Genomic DNA, 22,901 nt, shown 5'->3' on the forward strand with positions numbered 1-22,901 from the left:
GTTTCTCAAACTGTGGGGTGGGCCCCCTAGGGGGGCATACTGCAAAAATCTAAATCTTACCAAGCGTATTTTTCTCATTTCTAGTCAAAATATCTCATCACACTCAAAATAAGACATAATCACCTAAAGAGTAACTTTTCAGTGAGATATAAGAACTTATTTTTAGACAACAGATCTTGAACATTTTATTTCAAGAAATCTTACCAAGATAATTTTCACTTGTTCCATTGGCAGATTTTTTTGCTTAATTCAAGCAAAACATCTGCCAATGGAACAAGTGAAAATTATCTTATTTAAGTTCTTATATCTCACTTACAAGCTACTCTTTAGGTGATTATGTCTTATTTTAAGTGTGATGAGATATTCTGACAAGAAATAAGTAAAATACACTTGGTAAGATTTTGATTTTTGTGGTGCATGGGATCACTCCTGGGTGTTTTTTTTTTTTCTCTTCAGGTTAGAACATGTATCAGGTGGAAGTAATGTTTTAGCATTGGAGCACTCTGGACTCATTTTAGGGACATACACAAAACCAATCTACTGCCATAGTGATCTGTTACTAGACTAGACAAAGAGTTTAGGTTTGGACAATGGACAAGGACTGGACTGGAAAAGAAACATGTGCAATGTTTGTCTTTGCACAGTTTTCACTTTAATGTTCTGAGATGTTTAATTTAAATGGGCTCACTGACCCACTGATATTGTTAGCTGTAACAGTTGTGAGATAATTGGGCATTTCCTATTTTATTTGGAAAAATATTGGTTCAGAGAGCAGTCTGGTTGAGTTTATTTGTATAATTCAAACAAAAATCTAAGTTATTTTTAATTTGAAGAAAAAACTATTCAAGGAAAAGCAAAAAGTATTGTTACAATATTGATGTTTCCTTCAATAAAAGTTATTTTGCACCACTGTTCCAATGTTGTTGGGGTTGAGGGGGCCCTGGAGATTTTTTGTCCTCCAAAGGGGGTCCACCAGAAAAAGATTGAGAACCACTGCCTTAAGTTAACATTGCCCCAGTTCCCTCGACAACAAACTAATGACCTCTTTCCATAAAAAGCTGATTAATTCATTCATTTCTCTTACCCAGTGATAATGATTTCTGGGTAACTCTGTGCTCCTTGGCCCCAGTTTCCTCCACTGATGGGCCATTCCTGTGGAAATAAAGACAACATTGTTAAATTAAAAATACACACGTACCAAAAATCACTTTTTCACTCCAAAGAAGACAAACCTACCTTCTTGCTATAACCTTGCCTCTTTTGCCGACTGCCGACGGAGTAAAGTGCAGGAATAAGTTCAGCAGGGCAGTCAGCAAAATACTCACAGCAGGTAACTGGTGACTCGTGGACAGTCAAAGGGTAGGGATTCTCAAATATTGGGTATCTGACAAGATAATGTGATATGGAGGACATGTAAAAAAATAAAAGATAAATACGAGTATCATCATATATACATGCACTTGGTGACGCCAGTGATTACATTTTATGCAAATCAGTGATGTTACACAATCTATCAAATACAAACCCCATTTCTATAAAAGATGCAATATTTTCTACAATGCAATAAAAACTATGTAATCTGCAAATATTAATTTGACTGACTGACAAAAATACAAAGAAATGGTGTTTCCAAGACCTGAGCTGCTTTACAGTCCATAGTGGCTGTTGTCTCACTGTCAACTTCATGATGTAATAATAATAATAACAATGGATTAGATTTATATAGCCCTTTTCTATGAACGCATACTCAAACCGCGCACAGTGGATCTATTATTCCTTCATTCACACATTCACACTCTGGTGGTGGTAACCTACATTTGTATCCACTGCCAATCTGCGCCTACGGCCCCTCTAACTACCACCGAACGTTCATACGCATTCATACACCAGTGTGAGTAGCAGCACTGGAGGCAAGGAGGGTGAAGTGTCTTGCCCAAGGACTAGGACAGAGCGAGATTCAAACCGCCAACCCTTCGGTTGCTGGATGACCCGTTCTACCATCTGTACCAGCCGTAACACACATTTTCCAAAGGAGACAGATGTGGACTACGGGCTGGACAGTCCATCACTAACACTCTGTGACTATGAAGACACACCGTTGGACCTGGTGCAGAATGAGACCTGGTGTTCAAGTCAACAGACGTCAGGGAAAAAATGTGGACTTGTTGGCAGCGTACGTCTCTGTAAAACTCCAATCTGTGCCCTGGCATTAATGGTCCCCTCACACATATGTAGGTCAGACATATGGACACTGATGCAGCCCCAGACCATCACAGATGTTGCACTTTTCACTGATAACAGCCTGGGTGGGCTTTTTCATCTGTGACACGTAGAACCCTGCAACTGTTTTTCCTACAAACAGGCTCAAATGTGGCTTCGTCACTGTCTTACATTCCATCAGAGAAGGAGGTCAGGATTTTTAACCCTTGAGAACTCTGTTTCTGCACAGCATTGATACAGTTCTCCTTGTGTAATAGACTTCAGTTGCATTTCTGGATGCGGTGGTGGAGTGTGTTAAGAACCACAGATTTTGAGCCCACGTGTCTATATTCATCATGGTAGCATAACAATTTGTAATGTCATGAATCCTGAAGGTCAAAGGTCACACATATTCTGCCCTTGGCCTTTACAGGCTAAGATTTCCTTGCAGTTCTAGAATCTTTTCACTAGATTATGTACTGTAGAAGGTGAAAAGTTGTGAATTGTTGCAGTTTAGTTAGAAATATTCTTTTTCAACTGACTGACAAGCAGTTTTTAGCACAAAGTGTTGAGTCAGGACCCATGTTTGGTTGATGTCGGGTTTATATCCGATCATGACCTTCCCATCTGTTAGCCATGAACCAAGTGTGGAGTCTGACACAATGTTATATATATTTAAACTTTTCAGTCTGATCATATCCCTTTGCAAGTTTTTGAGTATGTTGCAGGCATTAAAATCTAAATTTCTTCATATTTACAAAGTCCAAGTTGGTCATTGAAAACATTTAAAGTCTTTTTTTTTGGTACTATCTTCAGGTAGATAAAAGTTCAAGTGATTTAACAACTCACCAATTCAAGTCTTTGATCTGTTTTAGAAAATGCGGAAAACAACTCTGAAAATGGGGATTGCATATTACATGTCAGATTAAATGGATTTGAACTGTAGTATCACCTTTTGAGTGTGGAGCACTTGCTACAAAGATGGTTTGAAATGTAAATACAGCAACGGCATTTAAATACTCAAATTTTCCATGGAAGAGAAAAGGCTGATATTTGATATTAGAGTACATCTGAGGATAAAAGTAAGTAGCAGTATTATGTTAAAAGGGAAAAATAATGCTCAACTTAAAAGCTATTTCCTTTGTTGAAGTTGGCATTTTGGTCTTCACTGAATCTTTCAAAAATAGTGTTAGGAACAGACATAAGTAATTGACAGCTCAATGGTGTATCCAATAAACATTCATGATTTCAGCTCCAGTTATGGATCATGACAGAATAATTTTCCTCCTGTATATCCATCAAAATTAATTGCAATTGCAATTGTCCTTAGTGTACTAAAAATGATCAATATAACATCATAACAGCACTTCTGGTGACTCACATAGTATAATACAGTTTGTGTGCTTTATATTCTGTCTCCATCTAAACCACATTTAGAAAGCAGGATATTCACCCAATCTGTCCGAGGTCTATTACAACTAAATCCTTCTCGAGGAGGACCACGACAGCGTAAGGCTCCTGAAAGTCTGTGTGGAAAAAACAATACAAGGACAGAAGCACATGACCTACATACATACTAGCGCAATGGTATTATTTAAAATACATTTAAAAAAAGAGAGTTATAGCTCACCATTTGGATATGGAGTTTCACACAGCGTTAGGAAATCAACAATGGGATAGTCCATCTCCAGGACAGCAGTACTCTTACCATGCATCACAGTCAGACAGGCTCTCCTCCCCACTGTGTCATAAGACAGACCTCCAGACAGGACCATGAATGGGTCCCTGAGGTCAGAAAACATGCACACAATGTCTTAATTTTATTTATTTATTTTTAAGGCAATTGTCAGTTTGATGTGATGCCAGAAGGTACAGTCAGTGTAAATGAGAACAAACGGGCAAAGGAGTGGTTCTGTTTGGTTTTCCGGGCAATATGAGCTTTACTGCACTAATCTTCCCATAATCCATGTTTTCTACATATTGAAAAATTTTGACTGATTGGAAGTGTGCTAACATACACAGCCTGGTCAAAAAAAGGGCCACATTAATACTTTGATGGACTTTCTTTAGCTTTGATGATAGCAAATATTCACTATGGTATTGTTTTGATAAGCTAATGCATAGCCACAACATTTATGTCCATCATTTTTTGGAGACATAACATTGACCTGATCAACTGAGATCAAACAAATCATAACAGCCCCCACAGGCTTGTATTATGGGCACTAGGCATGATGGGTAATCACTTCATGCACCCTTCTTCTCATCCTGATGCACCCATCACTCTGGAACTGAGTAAATCTGAAATCACCAGATCACATGACCTTTATCCACTGAAACACAGTCTCATTTTTATGTGCTCTATCAAACTGATGGATGCTCCAGAAAAGAGAACCCACTCACTGCATCAGTCAGGGTTAAAGAACTTGTTGCAGCTGAAATATATTAGTTACTGCAGTAACTGAATAAAGAATGTGAACCAGAAACTCTTTTTCTGACCGTGCTGTGTACATGACCAAGACTCAACCACATAATTCTATTTAAATTGCCAGACTGCACTTTTTAGCTGGGACAAAGTAATACTTTTTCTGTGTGTGGCATCATCTAGCCCCAGTAAAAACAAAAGACAGGAGCAAAAGATGTACTCTGGGAAGTTCTGGAGGAAGTTTAGGATAATATACCAGAAGGTGAAGAAAGTTCAAGACAGGTGAACCCTAAATTTCTCAACCTGGACTAAGTGCGAACAGAGGTCCCACTGGATACTGACTGATGCATGTAAAAGCTATGGAGGTCTGATTTTCGTTTTGTGGCTTAAATACTCGGCACAAATTTCCTGTACTTGCTGCATCTTAGCAAGTCTCTTAAAAAAAGAGAAATAAAAATGCATTCTCATTAAAACCCTGCTACAACAGCCCAGAGAAGGTGGACAAGGGCTTTATACAGGATGAGGCAGCCTCTCCAGTTTTTCACATAGTTGACATCAGCCAACAGGACAGGCATGTTACATCTATGCTATTGTGAAAGAAAAACAGGAAGGGCTACTTTGAGTACAGGATATGGGTTCCAAGCAGAAACAGTGACACACCGGATGGGTGGGGATCTGCTGCAGGTCACCATCACACTTACCCAGCTCTGGTTGTTTTGTACTCCACTTTCAGGATAGGTTTGCATGGCTCTGGCTTTTTTCCATCCTTAGGCTGCTTTCCTGATAGAGGTCAAATGTGAAAAAAATGCATTTATTTATAGACGTGTGTGCACTCAACATATACTGCACATAGAAGCACAGATACATCTGTTTGTGTTTTTAACATATTCAACCACGAAGGGACTTAAATCTGCAATATGTTCTTTTCCAGACACAGGTGGCATGAAAATGCGTGTGCATGTATATAAACAAAACAACAGCGTGTATACAACATTTCCTACCATGTGGTGTGATGATCTGTGCAGGCTTGGCTGGGGCACGTACATTCCATGTGGTCAGAGTGCCATCAGAGTGGCTGCAAACAAACTGCTTCCCCTCATGGTGCCAAGCAACTGAGTGGATCGCCTGAGAGACGCAGCAGCACATCAGTATCCTGCTTTAAATATTCTTTGAACCTCCTCACATGACTCATTACCATCATGTGGCATTTTTCGCACAGAGAAGATGTGATGAAACTATCTACAACATATTTATATCATTCTGTTTTTATTTTGTTTTTACTGTAAAAGTGATTGCAGCTGCAAGAAAAACCGTTTTACACAGAAGGGATGTGAACCTCAGTCTATCATGTTGTAGTCGTCCACAGCCCCATCAGCCAAACCACATTACTGTATTTATACGAAATATGGATTCCTATTTTTTCCACATTCTTGCAAATTTATGACTTTAATTTTAGAATATAATTACAAAACATACCTTGTAGTAAATATACCCCCTTTTTTCCTCAGAATATCTGACTCATTTTCCTGTAAATTTCAGAGTTTAATCTCAAAACAATCAGAATACATTAAGAAAATATTGCGCCCTTAAATTTTTCATTATTCGTAGAGGCACAGATACATCATCTTAACTTTGGTTTTGAAAGGTGCTATGTAAATGAATATTAAAAAAAAAAAAAAAACATAAAAAATTGTGTTTTAACGTTATTGGACAGATTATATACTAACAGTAATGTCATGTCTACAAGCAAACAAAGCTTTTTTATATTAAACTGACTTGTAAGAACAAAAGGCCCAAAATCTTCTCTACTGTGACAATAATTAAGTAATTTCAGGTCTCATGACTAGGGATGGGAATCGAGAACTGGTTCTTGTAGAGAACCTGTTCCCCATAGCTCAGTTCCTTGGAATCATTAGTGTGCTTGCCTAGTGATTCCACTTCTTGGTTCTACAACGTCATCACGTCAAATGCATCATTCCATCATTTCAGTATTTTGGTTCAGAAGCGCTCTAAAGTATGGTTAATTTCACCACTACAGATGACACTAGGGCCATTTGCAGCAGTCACAGAGCTTCCATTACAACACAAGGGAAAATACCTCTAACATGCACAAACATTTAACCAGACAGTGTGCAATTAACTTGACTTTCGAAGTGGCGCATACAGCACGGTGTCCTCTGTTGTAGCCGACAACATTAAACTCCTCCAGGTTGTATCGATACTGTGAATGTTAGCACCATTTCAATGTCATCCTGTTTTCACTATTTTTTACGAATAATCTCCATGCCTTATAATTACATCTAGATGACGATGAAGGCTCAGAGGCTGCAGCAGGTAGCTCTCACTCCTTCATTTTCATAACCCTTTCTGAGTTTTACAAACATTTGAGTGAGACAGCTGTATCACATATAAATGAGGGAAGATTATGCAAAACTAACAAAAACCAAACATGGCACAGAGACCTGTGAGAAACCCCTGTGCAAAGTACCTTAAAAGTACTAGTACCCAAACAAGATCTGAGTGGCAAGAGAAAAATAATGCCTTACCTCATCATAATTGTAGCGGTAGTCAGCTTTTTTGGACTTCAAATCCCACAACACCACTACCCCACACTCAAATCCAATCAGAAGCTGCAACAATAAGAAACAGAGGTAAAGCATGGTGCAGCTGATGACCGGGAAACCACCTTCTGCACATCACACAGACTGAACACAGATACCACACAACTTCACATAATGTATTTAATGAATTTGCATTGCGATGGTAAACTCAAAAAACATCCTCAGTTTTACAAGAGTTCACTTGAGGTGAATTTTTTCCCTTTTCAAAAATATCTAATGCACATTATGGGAAATTAAAAGAATTAGTTCAAATAAGTTCTGATATAGTAAGCATTATCTGACGTGACTGATCCCCAGTATCATCCCAAATACTCCCATAAAGCACCGAAACATGACTGACTGACCAAAACCTGACTGTTTCAAGTGTGCTCAACATTTTAGAAAACATAGCTACTGCCGTCACTGTATCTCAGGTTGAAGATGAGTCATCTGTAACTATACTCTTAGGGCTTTGTTCTAGAGGTTGAAGTGGAAAACAAAGAAAAACAAGTGGAAAAAGTAGGTGGAGCTTGATAATACCCCCGCCCCGCTGCACAACACCCTCCTGCTCACTGATACCGTGCCTAGTCAAGGATTAATTTGGAATTTTAAATTAAAGATAACTGTAAAGATTAAATTAAATTATTGTCACTGCCACTGTAAATACAGACATAGAGAGAATTAAAAATATAAAGATTAACCAAGGGAACCATTGGTCAATGGAAACTGTTGCATTTTTCAATAAAATAATCAGTTCATGTGGAAACTCTCACTGTTTAACCCTTTCATGCATGAATTATGAGAACCTTAGTCAATATTTTTTTCTTGAGTGTTTTTATTCCTCTTTAGACATGAAAAAAATAATGCAATTGATTTTTTTTTTTTTTTTTTTTATGAACCTATTTTTCGTGGAGTTACAAAAATGTCTACTCAGCTGGACACCATGTATTTAAGTTTTGAAGCAAAGAGAAACATTTATTTAAAAATCATCATCAGAAAGTGATATACTGTGTGAAAACTATGAAATAAAAACATTTTTAATGCCACTAAATTGCATTTTATCATACTCTAATATTAGTTATGACTCATTTCATGAAGGTAATATCCTCCTGAGACCCAGGAATTTGACAGTTTTAGCTTTTTGACATTAAAAAAAATCTCTTGATTGGAAACTGCATAATGCAACAGTTTTGTTTTTTTTTTCTTAATTATTTTTACTTATTGATTAATTTTTTTAAAGGACTGTCCTTTGCATTGGACATCATTTAAGTAAACCTGTCAAACTTTTGTCCCCTACAGAGGACAAAATGCATTGCTGGGTTTCAGGTGGATACGCAAAAAAAAAAAAAAGTTTGTTAATTACAATCTAATAACAATTAGCAATTGCTTTACACTAAACCATGTTACTACAGACCAGGTTTATCAAGAGCAGCAAAGTTCCAGTAATTGTATGAATGTCAGTGTTTGGGATGGTGCATAAGTGTCCACTGTGTTGGCTGATATGGATCTAAAACAATAAAACCCATGAATATTTAAGAGAACAGCTGGAGAAGAACTGTCCACTGGAGTGACCACTGTGCATGAAAGGGTTAATTATAACATATGAAAACCTGACATCTATTATGATGTTTTAATTAGCTGAATAATTTCTGCCATCAATTTCCACTGTGACTGGAGGATGCATATTGATATTATGTTATCTGCACTAGAGAAAGAAATAAGAGTTGTCCCATGATCTAGGCTGTAATATCAGCTGTAAACCCATAAATAGGATGATGTTTCCATATTCCTTACCTTCCCCTCATCCATTGGGTTATCACTGATGTGAACCACAGGCCCTGGGTGTGTCTTGGTGGATCTGTGCAAGTAAGGGAAGACAGAGGCAGAAGAAAACTGATTAAATAAGAAATCTGTTTTAAAACAGCTGATGATTTTATACCATAGATGATCTTAATTTGGCATATTTGGCTTTTCAGAGGGTGTGCAACTACAGTACTTTAAAGAAACGGTTGCCTCATGGAGTATTATAGATGCTGTTATTAATATTTATACATTAAAATATACAAACATAACCTACAAAGATGAGATTCTTTTCAGTTTCATTCATTTGCTTTGGACCCTCTAACAAGTGGAGGGTCCATCTATATATCATTCTTCTTTGACCGTTATTACCCCACCCCCAGAAGGGGGTGGCAAGGGGTATTGCTTTTGGTTTGGTTTATTTGTTTGTTTGTTTGTTTGTTTGTTAACACTTTAGCAGCAAAACTATTGGTTCAATTCATACCAAACTGGGTTTATAGATTGTCAGTGACCCAGAATAGATGTCATTACATTTTGGGTAAGGTAGGTCAAAGTTTGAATTTTTCATCATTTTTTAAAAATCGTCCCATTTACTTATAATGGGTGAAATACGTGCGAGGGGCGGGGTTTGTTGTGCCTGGCACCACTCATTGAATGTATTTTCTTCAGCTCCAATGAAGTTGAAGTAAATAAGTTACAATAATAACAATGGGCAGCTCAGGCTGCTCTTAGTTCTGCTGCTATAGGCTTAGTCTGCTGGGAGACTCATCTGGATACACTGAGCTCTTCTCTGCTCCTCCTCCTCTATGACTTCCTCTCTGCTCCTCGTCCTCCCTGACCTTTTCTCTCCTAATTTTCTCTTCTATTTACGCTCCAGTGAATACATGTTACTGACTTGACTTCTTCCCTGGAGTCTCTGTGCTTTATCGCTTCACAGGTTTTCCCTGGATCATCACAGGTTTTTCGTGGATCATCTCTGGACCTGCTGCTGTGCTCCTGCCATTCTCCTCCTTCATCGTCACTCACTCACTTATCCATATAGTTATGATAGTGTTTATTATATAGTTCCATAGAGGTTGTAGTTCAGTTATCTGTGCATCAACTGCATCCATGTGTCTCCCCCTACTTCCCCCCTTCTCCCCCTCTCCCCCAGTCTCTCTCTTTTCTCTTCCTTTACTCTCTCTCTTTAACCCCAACTGGTCAAGGCAGACGGCCATCCTCCAGGAGTCTGGGTCTGTTCGAGGTTTCTGCTGTTAAAGGGAAGTTTTTCCTCGCCACTGTCACCAGTCAGAAGTGTTTGCTCCTGGAGGATTCTGTTGGGTTTCTGTAAATTGGCTTAGAGTGTGGTTGTGACCAACTCTATATGTAAAGTGTCATGAGATAACTTTTGTTATGATTTGGCGCTATATAAATAAAATTTGATTGATTGAGTGATCGAGTGATCGATTGATCGATTGATTGATTGAATAACAAGTCAAATGACTTTAGTCTTTTCCCTGCCATTATATTACGGTGGTGGGGTGCCCCCCTAATATAGGGAGCTACAGCATCAAGTTAATTTCATTTGATATATAGAACCAGATCACAACAGAAGTCATTTAAAGACACCTTTCCTATAGAACAGGTCTATACCTTGTCCTTTTATTAAACAAACTAAATAGCCTTTTATTATTTATCTTATCTACACGACGGCACATCATTTCTGCCTCTTCTCCTCTGTGTTGGGGGTGGAACTCCGCTGAGCGCAAACACACACACAAAGACAAACACACACACACGTGACCAGATGAACACACTCGCACCAGTGGACAAAGATATCCATTTTTTAAATGCGCCCATGATGGTGAAGTGGTGAAGATTGGAACACTAGTTCTCCTGTTCCGGGTCCAAGTCTAGAAAAGAGCCCAAGTGCTGCATGCCCCGCCCCCAACAAGCAGCACAGGTCCGGTCATCACCGGATGACAGGTGCTGCCCCAGCTTCTACATCTCCTACATCTCTACATGTTCCTACATCTCCCTGTCCCCACCTGTTGGAAGTTTACCATTTAACAATCTCAGTGAGCTAGTCTTTAGCAAAGTAATGATACAAAATGCAACTTTAAGGATGATTTTATGTTGGTATGTATTAAGCTTCAGTTCCAGACTACAGTGAGCTGCCACAGTCTAGGTAATTCCTGGGAAGTACTCCTGTTTATCTGATAATGTGCCAAAAGAGAGATATTTGTTGAAAATAGCAGTATGTTTTAGGGCTGCACAATATTACAAAAAACATGCCATAACATTATTGAATATTGCGATAATGATATGACTTGCAATAATGATGTATTTAATGCTTCACTTCACTCTTCTTGCTACCAACATTAGCCCACTTTACTTATACAGCACTACTGTTGTGGGAATAGTTCACCTTTATTCTGGAACGACGTCTGTGTAAATGAAATGGTGGATCATTTCGTTCCACCTTTATCGCAGCTTTGTAACACCTCTGGAGGTAGTAACAGAGCCATGATAAAGGTGGGATCATGATTCCGGAACGCTATGGAAAAGGAAAACCTCTCATTCTGCAACCAAGGTGTGATGTTTTGATGATGGCGACCCCCAGCATGGGAGAGACAGCAGATGCATATGGAGGTACTGGCATGGATTCTGCAGCTATGTGTCATTTTCACCTGGGGCAGGAAACCCACTGCGGAGGGCATGAAACTGGCTGGGCATGAAGCCGACAGCAACGGGCCACAGAATCCATGCCAGTGCCTCCTTAAAAATGAGCACTGCGTCACTGCCCCTTTGATTCCAGAATGCAGGTCCACTGTGTAGAAGTCCAGCCAGTCTCACCTCTATTACTCCTTTGGCTTGTCTGCGTAAATCAGTCAATCTTGGAAAAAAGGTGGGATCACCATCTTGCCTTTTTTCTGGGATCTCAGTGTAAAAGTGGCTACAGACTGATACAGACAATTAAAAAAAGACAAGCATTGTTTCCATTCCAACATTATCTTTATTGTGAAAACTGCATCTACACCTGCAATACTGGCCATAAATCACCTTGCCCCTTTAAAACATTTTCTGCTACTGTAAACAAAATTAAATTGAAATAAACAAAATCCTGAAAACAACTTAAAGCATTCAAAATGTATAATACATTCAAACATTATCATTTAACTCCAACTGCATAGTCTCAACGTAAACTGGTAACCTTTATTCTGACCACTAATTTGTTGCAGAATGGGGTCTTGTTTGCCTCGCTTGACCCACTACCATCAGCCATCACCACGACTCTCTCCACATTGCAGGCACCTCTGGCAGCATGACGGCATCTGATTGGTCAAATATGTTGGCGTTCAGAGTGTCAATGCACGGCACATAAAACGTAGCCTACATTTGATCAAAACTTAAGTAATCTTTGCGGTATGTCTATCGCAAGTATTGATATCATGATAACAAAATAAAAAATTGCGATATATATTGTGCAGCCCCAGTATGTTTAATATCATATTGTGTTTGAAGAGTGAAAATAGAGTTATCCTGTTTCTGGAATGTTTCTACTCTCAATTTCAAATCAAGGATTCTAATTTCTCTATATTGTAATATGAGCTTTTGGCCCATATCACCCACCCCATATACTCAACGAGTAAAACATTATAGATGCCCAGCAGCTTTTAGAGGAATAGCAAAGTGTGGAGGAACATACATGCAGAAAGATGAAAAATCTTAGTGAGTGATTATTCAAAAAGTAAAAGAGAAAGGCAAGGAGAAAATGTGTAACTGCAAAAAACAGCAGAGACAAACAGTGAGAGAGAGAGAGAGAGAAAGAGAGAGAGAGAGAGAAAACAGGGTCACATGAGGGTCTACGAGAGATTATAGCATGTGGAGACAGCATCACCGTGGCAACAGAGCAAAGGGGCCATGGAGGAAGTGAAGGTCTGGCCTAAAGAAAGTGTTACTGCCTCTGAATGTGATCTGGCTCCAGTGGCTAATGATCTCACTGCTGCTGATGAGTCAATACAGTCAGAGATGGAGCAGTGAATAAAAAAGGCAGGGATGGACTGGAAGATGAACTGCCGCCGGTAATGACCAATAACATGATTAAACATCAATACGAAAAAAAAACTTAAGAGATACTAATTATCATCTTTATGGTATGTTTACTGTCTCTAACAGCATCACTGTATTATTCATGTCATTGTAAATACACAGCTATCCCCATATGCATTTAGACTCAGATACATCTACAAAAACAATGAGCTGGATTAAAATGACTATACCTAAAACTTAAAAGTCATCACAGATAAAAGCTCTGGAGCACAAACTGTGCTTAAAAAAAGACATTTCTAAAAGACTGAATATATTCGGTTTAGAAATGTCTGACCATTATTTGCAGAATATCACACTATAGCCAAGAGCTTTTTTTTTTCTTTAATCATGCCGTCTACATTCTCACAGTCAGACAGCCAAAATCATTTCCCATCTCACCTTCACTGTTTCTGAGACATTTATCTGAGCTGATGGCGTACTTTGCTGTTCTGACACTTTCAACTCCCAGATCTAAAACAGCAATTTATCAGATTTCACCGGTGGCTTCACTCACACCTTCATATACTCCGTCCAATTTTAGCTGCCAGTCACTAGCTGAAATTAAGTTTTTTTTTTTGTTGTTTTTTTTAGCTCAGGTAGGTGAACCGACAATTTCTACTGGATAAAGCTTGCTTTTTCACAATGTTGAACCTCAGTGCCATTTCCTGCAGTGAATAAGACTCCCCTAAGTATGGGTTCATGGTAGTCTGGCTCACAGGAAGTGATGATGACACCCCCCCACCTGAAATCTGTGCAATGAGTTGTGGCGTATCCTATATGGGATGTAGTAACTGAACTATGAGGGCAAAACGTCAGGAAAGCGGAAAACCTCTGGAATCTGAGTTTGGCTTTTCTTTTCTCCACCTCCCTCTCTCTTAGCTAGCTTTAACATTTCTAGGCTAGGGGATTTATGCAAGTCCTTTTATTCAAGTCAAGAATTCCTCTTCACTAAATGTGTTTGGTTAATCAATAACCTAACAAATTAACCTGCAGGGATTCACATAACATGTTTTGGTATCAAATCATGACAACAAGTGGTTTTTGGTAAAATATCAGGTTTTCTGACTCTAATGACCACACGTCATTATGACCCAGTCCAACACAATCCCAGAAGCTAAGCCCCATAGAAACCTAGGGAAAAACCTGCCAGAATTATTACATAAACCCCCTACCGCAATTATTCCAATTGATATTCTATTACATGATCATCGTATTACTTCAATTACTTGAAGTATTATTTGACACAATTTGATTCTTGTAGATTTTCCAAAACATTCAAATATTGTTTCAAATAATGATGTAGTATTTTACTATATAACTGAGATAACTGTTTTCTTTCACATGCATAAAACAGAAAAACTAACAAACAACAAATCTGATCAATATTTCCAAATCATTCTTCATTTTTTGTTGCTTCTTTAATGTCTTTGCCTTGCTGTGTTTCCTTTTTCTTCTGCTATGAGTTTGGTCCAGTAATTCGGTAATGTTCTTTGAACATTTATGTCTTTTTTTTTTTTTGCCAGAACACATGTTCAGGTTCTATTAACAAAAGACTAAAATTATGACAGTATAATTCATTTTATACCTGTGAATTCTATGCTAGTAAATTGCTCTTCTTCATAGTGATTAAGTGTATGATTAAACTGTTATTCGACTTAAACTACAATGGTGGCATAAAGTTAACAGAATATATAATAACATTATTAATCATAATTATTTGGATGACAGCTCCAATACTGTGACACCTTTAACTGTAATATGAAATGACATATATTATAAGAGAACAATTTGCCCATATCCCCATCCCCCCTGATGTGTACTGCTAATATAACCAGGAAGCCCAGATTAGATTCAATCATATATATATATATATATATATATATATACATATACATATATATATATATACATATATATACATATATATATATATATATATATATATATATATATATATATATATATATATATATATATATATATATGCAGTATGAACCCTGCAGGAAAAGCAATGGCATATAAAGCAGTTCACCAGGATGTGACGTAATGCTCTCTCTGTGATCCCTAACTGTTGTCATGACAGAGTAGATGACGCAGAATAAGCCACTGGGGTATCAAGTGGGTACTTCCTATCACAGATGTTTTCTTAAATCAGGCTGTAAACATCTCCAGAAGTCTCAACCACAAGTTCTGGCATGGCAGAATCCCCACCTCCATACCTCCCTCACAGACTGATCAGAGCTCCAGCATTCTCAGTTTACAGGACAAACTGTAACTGTAAATACAGGCACCCGCGCTCCTTTGTACTTCAGACTTCCCCTGGTCGAGTGACAGACACACAAGGGCATAAAGAAGATAAAGACTCGTTTGTGAAACACAGACTCACAATTCGATGGCTTTGTTCCACATGATGACATAGCCTGAGAGAGTGAAGGACTCCACGTTGACGATGTGGATGTTTCCTCTTTCTGTTCCGATGTACAGCCATTTGCTCTGGAAGGGCAGGTGGCAGTATGTGATTCTGCAAAGAGGAGAACAGGATCCATTACAACCAGGCTTTTCATTCCAGTGACTCATTCCCATCAAAGAGTCACCCTGGTCCCTAATCACGCCAGTCCAACTGGAAGGAGTAACGAGTGACTAAGATTTAATTACAAAGGCCTTGCTCTGTGTCACGCTAATGAAGCAGACTATATATAGATCAGTGGGAGAAAACAGTGGAGTAAATACTGCTGCCTCTTCTCAAACGCTCACTGCTTGGTCATACTCCTCATTTATAACACTAAATGGAACTGTTTTATTGTGTCTATTCCGATATCAGTGCATCCTTCGCATGTGATTTTCAAGGTGACATTTCATGCTAGTTTCACTGATGATGGAAGGGCCAGGGTTTCTCCCTGTATTTTTTAATGTTACCTCAAAACAACACGCATTGTATTTTGCAGGATAGAGTTAGTTCAATTAACTATGAATTAAAGTTACATGAAATTATCACTACTGCAGGTGTTTTACAAGTATTATCGTTGTCATCCTCACCCTTGTCTTCTCTGTAAAATACAGTTTATAGCTCGTTTGTAGTTCTTATCCCCAAAAACTTGGAGTTTAAATTGTTGCTTCTCTCTAAAATCTATAGTTTTTAGCTTGCTTCTCACATCTCTGTAACATTTGTTTTTACATTGTTTGCTGCTTCTCTCTGCACATAAAATAAAATTTGAATGTTTAAAGCTTTTTCAAAAGAAAAGGAAAAAAAAAATATGAAAAAAAAATGACAGAATAAATAAAATATTTCCTAAAATATTTAATTAAAAATGTAGATTATTCATGGTTCCCTCAGGCACAAGACCTGCTGTTGAAACATCCTGCAAGAAACACTGCTGAGTCATAAGTATGCTGACCAAAATGAAATATAGAAAATAAGCATCCTTAATCCATATAAGTATTATTTCCAGTATGACATAACCTCTCCTTCTCTAATGACGAGCTATTTATACATTGCAATGCATACGGTCTGCTGTGAGGGCTGTTTCCAAACTTTGTTCACACTTCAGATGGGCAGACGGAACGTCAAGCAGAGCAGATTAAAGTACCTCTCCCTGCTGAACTTGAGGGAATGCAGGATAGCGGGGATTTTTTGCCTCAGGTTCCACAGGTGGATGCTGTCATCAGCTAAGGCACTCACCAGCGCCCCCTGTGGGGAGGGCCACAGAGAGAGAGAGGGCAGAACATGACTATTAAGACACAGGAAACATCTAAATCTTCTGCCATCTTCTGCCTATTTCTCTTTGCTACCATACACTTGTACCCCACTACATCTTGGAAGCAAATATTATACTTTTTACATTCATCTGAAAGCGTTAGATCCTTTTCAGATCCCAGTTTTACCATCGCCTTCCTGATAAAACAGTATATAACATAACAATACTAACAAAGCCAACAATAAAATACAACATACATATGAATGCAGTTGTAAAATTAATCCAAAAACATCTGATGTAATAGTAAAACACTAACATTTTACTGCACAACAAACACTTTGACTTGTTTAACTTTTACATGTGTAAATTTGGCGGATAATACTTACATTATTTCACCTGACAGATTAAGACGGGTTGCAATGTTTAGATGTTTTTACCTTTACAACTGGGCAAAACTTTTGCACTTATTTACCTTTAAGGCTGTTGAATGTAATGAATGTTGACGTGTCAATTCAAGCTTTTTCACAAAGAGTAGAGTTGTAGTAGAGTGTTATTAAGTATACTAGTAGTACTTTAACTCAGGAAAAGATCTGGATATGTCCTTTACTGCACACAACTATGCATTACTGTTAAAAAAAAAACCAAAACACAGCCACTGCCAGGTTTAAAAAAATGTCAAAACACATAGTGATTCATCTGTGGATGTAGCAGGAATAATGTTTATGACAGTGGACAAACTGGAAGTGAAGGAATGAGGAGGCGGAGGACCAGGAGAAAACCAAACAAAGGACAGGACGAGTCAACGGAAAGTAACAGCTACAAACCTCGTTGATCAGGAACTGAAGCTGGATGACAGCAGCACCACTCTCATGCTGACAGTAGCACTCCACACCAGCACGGCCAAAGCTGAAAGGCAGCTCAGTCAAAGAAAACTGAGGGGGAGCCAATTAAGTGAACACAAGAGAAGTGGTCAAAACACTGTACAAACTAAACAATCTGATCATGCTGAAGCAGGTGCTTTGAAATCACTTTGTTAAATCATTTCCAGTAGCATGCAGGGGGGTTTCAGGTCAGTCATTAATTTACTAAAGTGTTTAGTTTTAATCAAAGTTGGCTGTCTTAATTTGCATTCCCGAACAAGGATTGGCAAGTACATGAAACAAGTCAAACTAGTGAGATATAAATAAAACCAGTGGGCCCTGACTGTTTTATTCATCCACATGCGTCAGCCGGTGTGACGGCAGCATGATGAACTTAACTCTCACCTCCCTGTCTGACAGAAAATCCTCCTCCTGCTAAATCTGCTCATTCAAACACCTATCAATCAGCCATTCAGTAAACAGATGTTCTGTCTGTAAACTAAAGGGGAACCAAAACCCGAGCGTGTGCATTAACAGAGTGACAATGTCTGTACCAGCCTTTAACAGAGCTATTATAGTGAACAGAAACAAGGCTAAAACAAGCAGTGAAAGAACTCATTTTGTAACTAAAGCGCAAAATACCAAATAAGTAGTTTCCATGGTGAATGAAAATTAATATTCCACTAAAATTCCTGTTTACTTGCAACCCCAATTAAACAGTAGTCTGAAGTTCCCTGGTCTGAACGGCCTCTCGCTTTCATTCCATCAAACACTTCCTTGTAAAGGTCAGCTTTAAAGGACAGTGCCTTTTGAAATCCTCTGTAATAATGTTTAACAATAGATGTTTCTCCTTATGACCAGAAATGTGGGCTTTTCTGTGGACCATTCACCTAGACCATAGAGTTGTCTCTACTCCAGGTGACTGGAAATACCTGTGGTCAAACACTCAAATGAGACGTACATTCTGCACATGTTGTAAACAGGATACATCACAGGGTTTTGTTGTAGTATTTTCTAATAAGCAGTGCACTCTGTGAATTTCTGTGATTTGTAACTGCAGTTGCTGCATTAAACTGATGTGATGGTGCTATAATTTTGTAAAAAAAAAAAAAAAAAAACAAGCCAAAATTTGATTTATTGTCACGATCACATTATTCTTCTAGTTCCAAGATGCTACTATATCTCTAAACTGTAGAAGTAACAAGAATTTTTTTTCTATTATTTGATTTTTTTATTTGTGTATTATTTATTATTATTATTTTTACTTTTCTTCCATATGTTTTGTATTATGTCTGTGTCTGAAATAAACTAAACTAAACTAGTTAATACATTTCAAATCATCTGTTTTTCCTGATTTTATTTACTTGAAATGTTTGATAAAATAAAATCATAGTACAATGAAACCATACATGCTGACAATTGCCATCTCATACAAACATATAATTATTTGTTTCCACAACATGTTGCTTTTAAAACAGTTGAGGTACAGTACACCTCTGCAACATTTTAAGCAAGGAACAATAATGATATCAATAATTAGCAGGAAAAATTTCAACTTATTTTGACGACTATCGATTACTCTGCCTGTCAACCACACAATGTGTTGCCCAATTTCTTCTTCTTTGTGGATTAAGCAGAATTGATGTTACACTGGTGCACTATCCCATTTGACAGCCTGCAACAGTTGCATGCAAACGTACAGAAAATTATATCCAGTAATACTCATTATTGTTTCATCACCCATGCATCCTTACCTACAATATAATATACATTTCCTCGCAAATGTCTCACAAAATTTCTCAAAGTAAAGCTAACTCTATCAAAGATACAGTTACATTGCACAAACTAGATGTCTTATGACTTATCATGAAAATATCAAAATCAGATGGAATTAGGAGAGGACAGGGAGGATGGGCTTGTTCCAATATAGTTATTATTATTATTATTATTATTATTATTATTGTCCTTAAAAATTAATCCTCTCAATTGCCAGTCTAAACTAAAACAAAACGTGTTGTGCACTTTTAATCCCCTTCAGCCAAATATAGCGTAAGATTCTGTTGAAAGTTACTGCCCTACAATTTAGATTAGATTGTCTTTGTGTAAAACTTATTACATACATATTTAGATTTGAAAGTACTCAGATATTATAACTGCACAAGGCCATTTGACATTGAAAAAGTAGGTCAAGGTCACCTATTTTCAGTAGGCTTCTCCTTCATGGCAAGATGCATCCACAATAAAAATGTTCTATTGTTTTTAAATTTAATTTAATTTAATTTATTTTTTATTTATTTAATTTTTAAAATTATGTCGTTGAATGGACAGACAGGCGGACAGACAGACAGATGACAAAACAATGACAATACCCCTCAGCCAAAGGGAAATGAACTAAATTTATAACATAACTTGTACAAACAAGTGGTTCCAGGCACAACAAATCCCTGCACATATTATATCTTATTTTGGCATTGATCCAGCTGATGTCATCATGTCTATGCATGTGCTGATGTCAGCATATCAATTGCCTCTACATATTTGCCAAGTTTGAAGTAAAATGAAACAAAATTGATGTTTTATAGACATGTGAAATCTTGCCCATTAGAAGTAAATGGGGAAAATAAAAGATTTTAAAAATTCATAAAAAATTTTTAACTTTGACCTATTTTTCCCAAAATGTAATGACATTTATTCTGAGTATTGGCTATGTATAAACCAAATTTGGTATGAATTCAAGCAATAGTTAACAAACAAAGAAACAAACCGAAATAAAAACAATACTCCTTGCCTCCCCTTCAGGGGGCGGGGTAATAACCAAAGTAAATAAGTAGACTAAATTGAAAGCATAAACTGAAAGGCTAAATAAAAATAAAAACTGTGATAAGTCTGGTCTGCACTTATTTTCATAGTACGATAATAAATGTGCACGCTGGTGCAGAGGAAAAAGGAAGTAGAGTACCTTGAGATCTAATCATACACAGCAGCTCCAAGTTGACCACAAAACACAGAAGTTTCTCAAACTATTACATGTGATCACACTGAACAAAAAGTCAACAGACAGGAGTGTTTAGAGTCTCTTTTGAGCTACAAAGGTATGAAAAGGACTGAACAGGATTAACGGAGCTGTGATTAAACAATCCCTCGGCACTTTAAACAAACTAAGGTGGGGTTGCAGTCGACCATTTCAGGACAGGCTCAGCGGCAGGAGCATCAGCTACTTCTGCAGAGGCAAAGCATAGACTCTCAGACTGATGCTGGCGCCAGGAGAAGCCTGTCAGCAACTGACCTCATGCTCACCCATGACCTTTCTGTACAGTTTTTTTTAGCTCCTGGCCCAGTGAGTCCAGTTCAACATTTGTCAGAATTATTAATGGATATCATGTCTGCAAAGGTCCACAATAGAGGAGGAAGAGTCATTAAGTTTCATAGCCTCTGGTTGTGCATAAATAAGCAGTGGTCTAAAGAGCAAAAGTGTTCATATGCAGCGCAGCTGAGAACTCATACAACTGAGCAGGAGCTTTATGACTGTTTATACAAAGTACTGCTAAAGCCTGCTTATCTACCTTTGTGCATCTGTGTACATAAACGTAAACCTGGCTAGCGTCTAAATACGGTGTGATGCAATGTATGTAGGTTAACTGAGGCTGCTGAACCAAGCTGCTCTCTAGGCTAGCAGGAAGATGAACCTCAAAACAAGATGTTACCACCACAGCAAGACACTAAAACACACCATTAGCACATCCTTGCACACAGCAGTGCAACTATGATCAAAAACTTCAGTATCGATGGTGTGTAAGGCGAAGGTAAAAGCGACACTGTTCCACTTTATGTCCAAGTTTCTAGCGCAGCCTCATTAGTAAACCTTCTTCTAGGATTGTTGGAGAAAAAGATGCTGAGACACTCTGGACTGTGACATTTCATGGCAAAAAAATAAATACATAAGACAAAGAAAAAGAGGAAAAACTAACAAAAATGTGTGATTGCTAGACCAGGGGGTTCCCAAACTTTTTCAGGTCGAAACACAATAACACCCCACAAAATAACCCATGAAGTGCAATAACAGCTACACTGACACACCATCAAAACAAAGTTGTATATATGCAGCTGTCACCACCCATACAGGAACTCTAAGTGTTATTTTTACACATGTAGAACACACATGCAAAAATGACACTTTGTCAGTATTTACAAATAATTTATCTTAGTTTCTGGGATTTCTAAAAAAATTTTTAAAAATTTGAGCTTCGTTTTAATTGCAAAATAATGAAAAATGTAGCCAATGTTGCCAATCCTCTGTATTGTATATTAGACACTCTTTACAAAAAATGTTGCTTAATAAGAGATAATTTGACTCCTTTTTCTTCTTTTTCATCACTAGTAAAACCAAAAATAACTTTAATCTAATAAAATCTTGAAATATAGACTTTATATAATTAACAGATAGATGAACTATCATCCATTGGTTTTTGAGCCGCCATTTTGAAGCCAGACCTTTGCAATTTTGGTGTCACAATTTTGGCTTTTTCGAGCCAGAAGTGACTATACATGGATAAAAGGTGCTGAGCAATGGGAGCCAAAGATATCAGAGATGCTGAAGCTAAAGGCTAACTTACTGACTCAGAAAAGTAGTAAATTTCATCAACCGTTGTAAAACAAGGTCTGGAAGTCTGACTCGGCAAGTGTATGACCTGTCGTACTATCAAACCCCAAAACAACAGACATCAACACCTTCTATTTGCCCTGAGATCTAATTTGAGGTAAAATTTGGAAAGCTGGACCAGATCACTTATTCGAGGTTCCAAATAAAACAAATGAGACACAGTGAATCCTAAAATAAAATGACATACACACACACACACACACACTATATTGCTAAAAGTATTTGCTCACCTGTCTTGACTTGCATATAAACTTAAGCGACATCCCATTCTTAATCCATAGGGTTTAATATGGTTATAACCTTGCTTCAGACTTGGTATTGCTTCAGCATACCAAGAGATTTTGGACAATTCCATGCTCCCAACATTGTGGGAACAGTTTGGGGATGGCCCCTTCCTCTTCCAACATGCGTCAGTGCACAAAGCAAGGTCCATAAAGACATGGATGACAGAGTTTGGTGTGGATGAACTTGACTGGCCTGCACAGAGTCCTGACCTCAACCCAACAGAACACCTTTGGGATGAATTAGAGCGGAGACTGAGAGCCAGGCCTTCTGTCCAACATCAGTGTGTGACCTCACAAATGCACTTCT

The 22,901-nt window shown here is 37.9% G+C and overlaps 1 protein-coding gene across 9 annotated transcripts in view; it reads right to left on the reverse strand.

Annotated features, from left to right (window-relative positions):
• stxbp5b (syntaxin binding protein 5b (tomosyn)) overlaps window positions 1-22,901 on the reverse strand; it is a 62,016-nt gene that overhangs the window by 26,669 nt on the left and 12,446 nt on the right. For all 9 annotated transcript variants that reach the window (XM_030126177.1, XM_030126176.1, XM_030126183.1 and 6 more), the window contains exons 3-13: window positions 17,615-17,696; window positions 16,683-16,783; window positions 15,482-15,616; window positions 9,019-9,082; window positions 7,171-7,254; window positions 5,626-5,749; window positions 5,326-5,404; window positions 3,830-3,984; window positions 3,653-3,725; window positions 1,237-1,384; window positions 1,085-1,152 (exon numbers count right to left, since the gene is read on the reverse strand). In XM_030126177.1, coding sequence (XP_029982037.1) covers window positions 1,085-1,152; window positions 1,237-1,384; window positions 3,653-3,725; window positions 3,830-3,984; window positions 5,326-5,404; window positions 5,626-5,749; window positions 7,171-7,254; window positions 9,019-9,082; window positions 15,482-15,616; window positions 16,683-16,783; window positions 17,615-17,696 — 1,113 coding nt within the window. The remainder of the gene's footprint in view (window positions 1-1,084; window positions 1,153-1,236; window positions 1,385-3,652; window positions 3,726-3,829; window positions 3,985-5,325; window positions 5,405-5,625; window positions 5,750-7,170; window positions 7,255-9,018; window positions 9,083-15,481; window positions 15,617-16,682; window positions 16,784-17,614; window positions 17,697-22,901) is intronic.

Source organism: Sphaeramia orbicularis, chromosome 22 (assembly GCF_902148855.1).
Source record: "Sphaeramia orbicularis chromosome 22, fSphaOr1.1, whole genome shotgun sequence".
Classification (NCBI taxonomy): Eukaryota; Metazoa; Chordata; class Actinopteri; order Kurtiformes; family Apogonidae; genus Sphaeramia; species Sphaeramia orbicularis.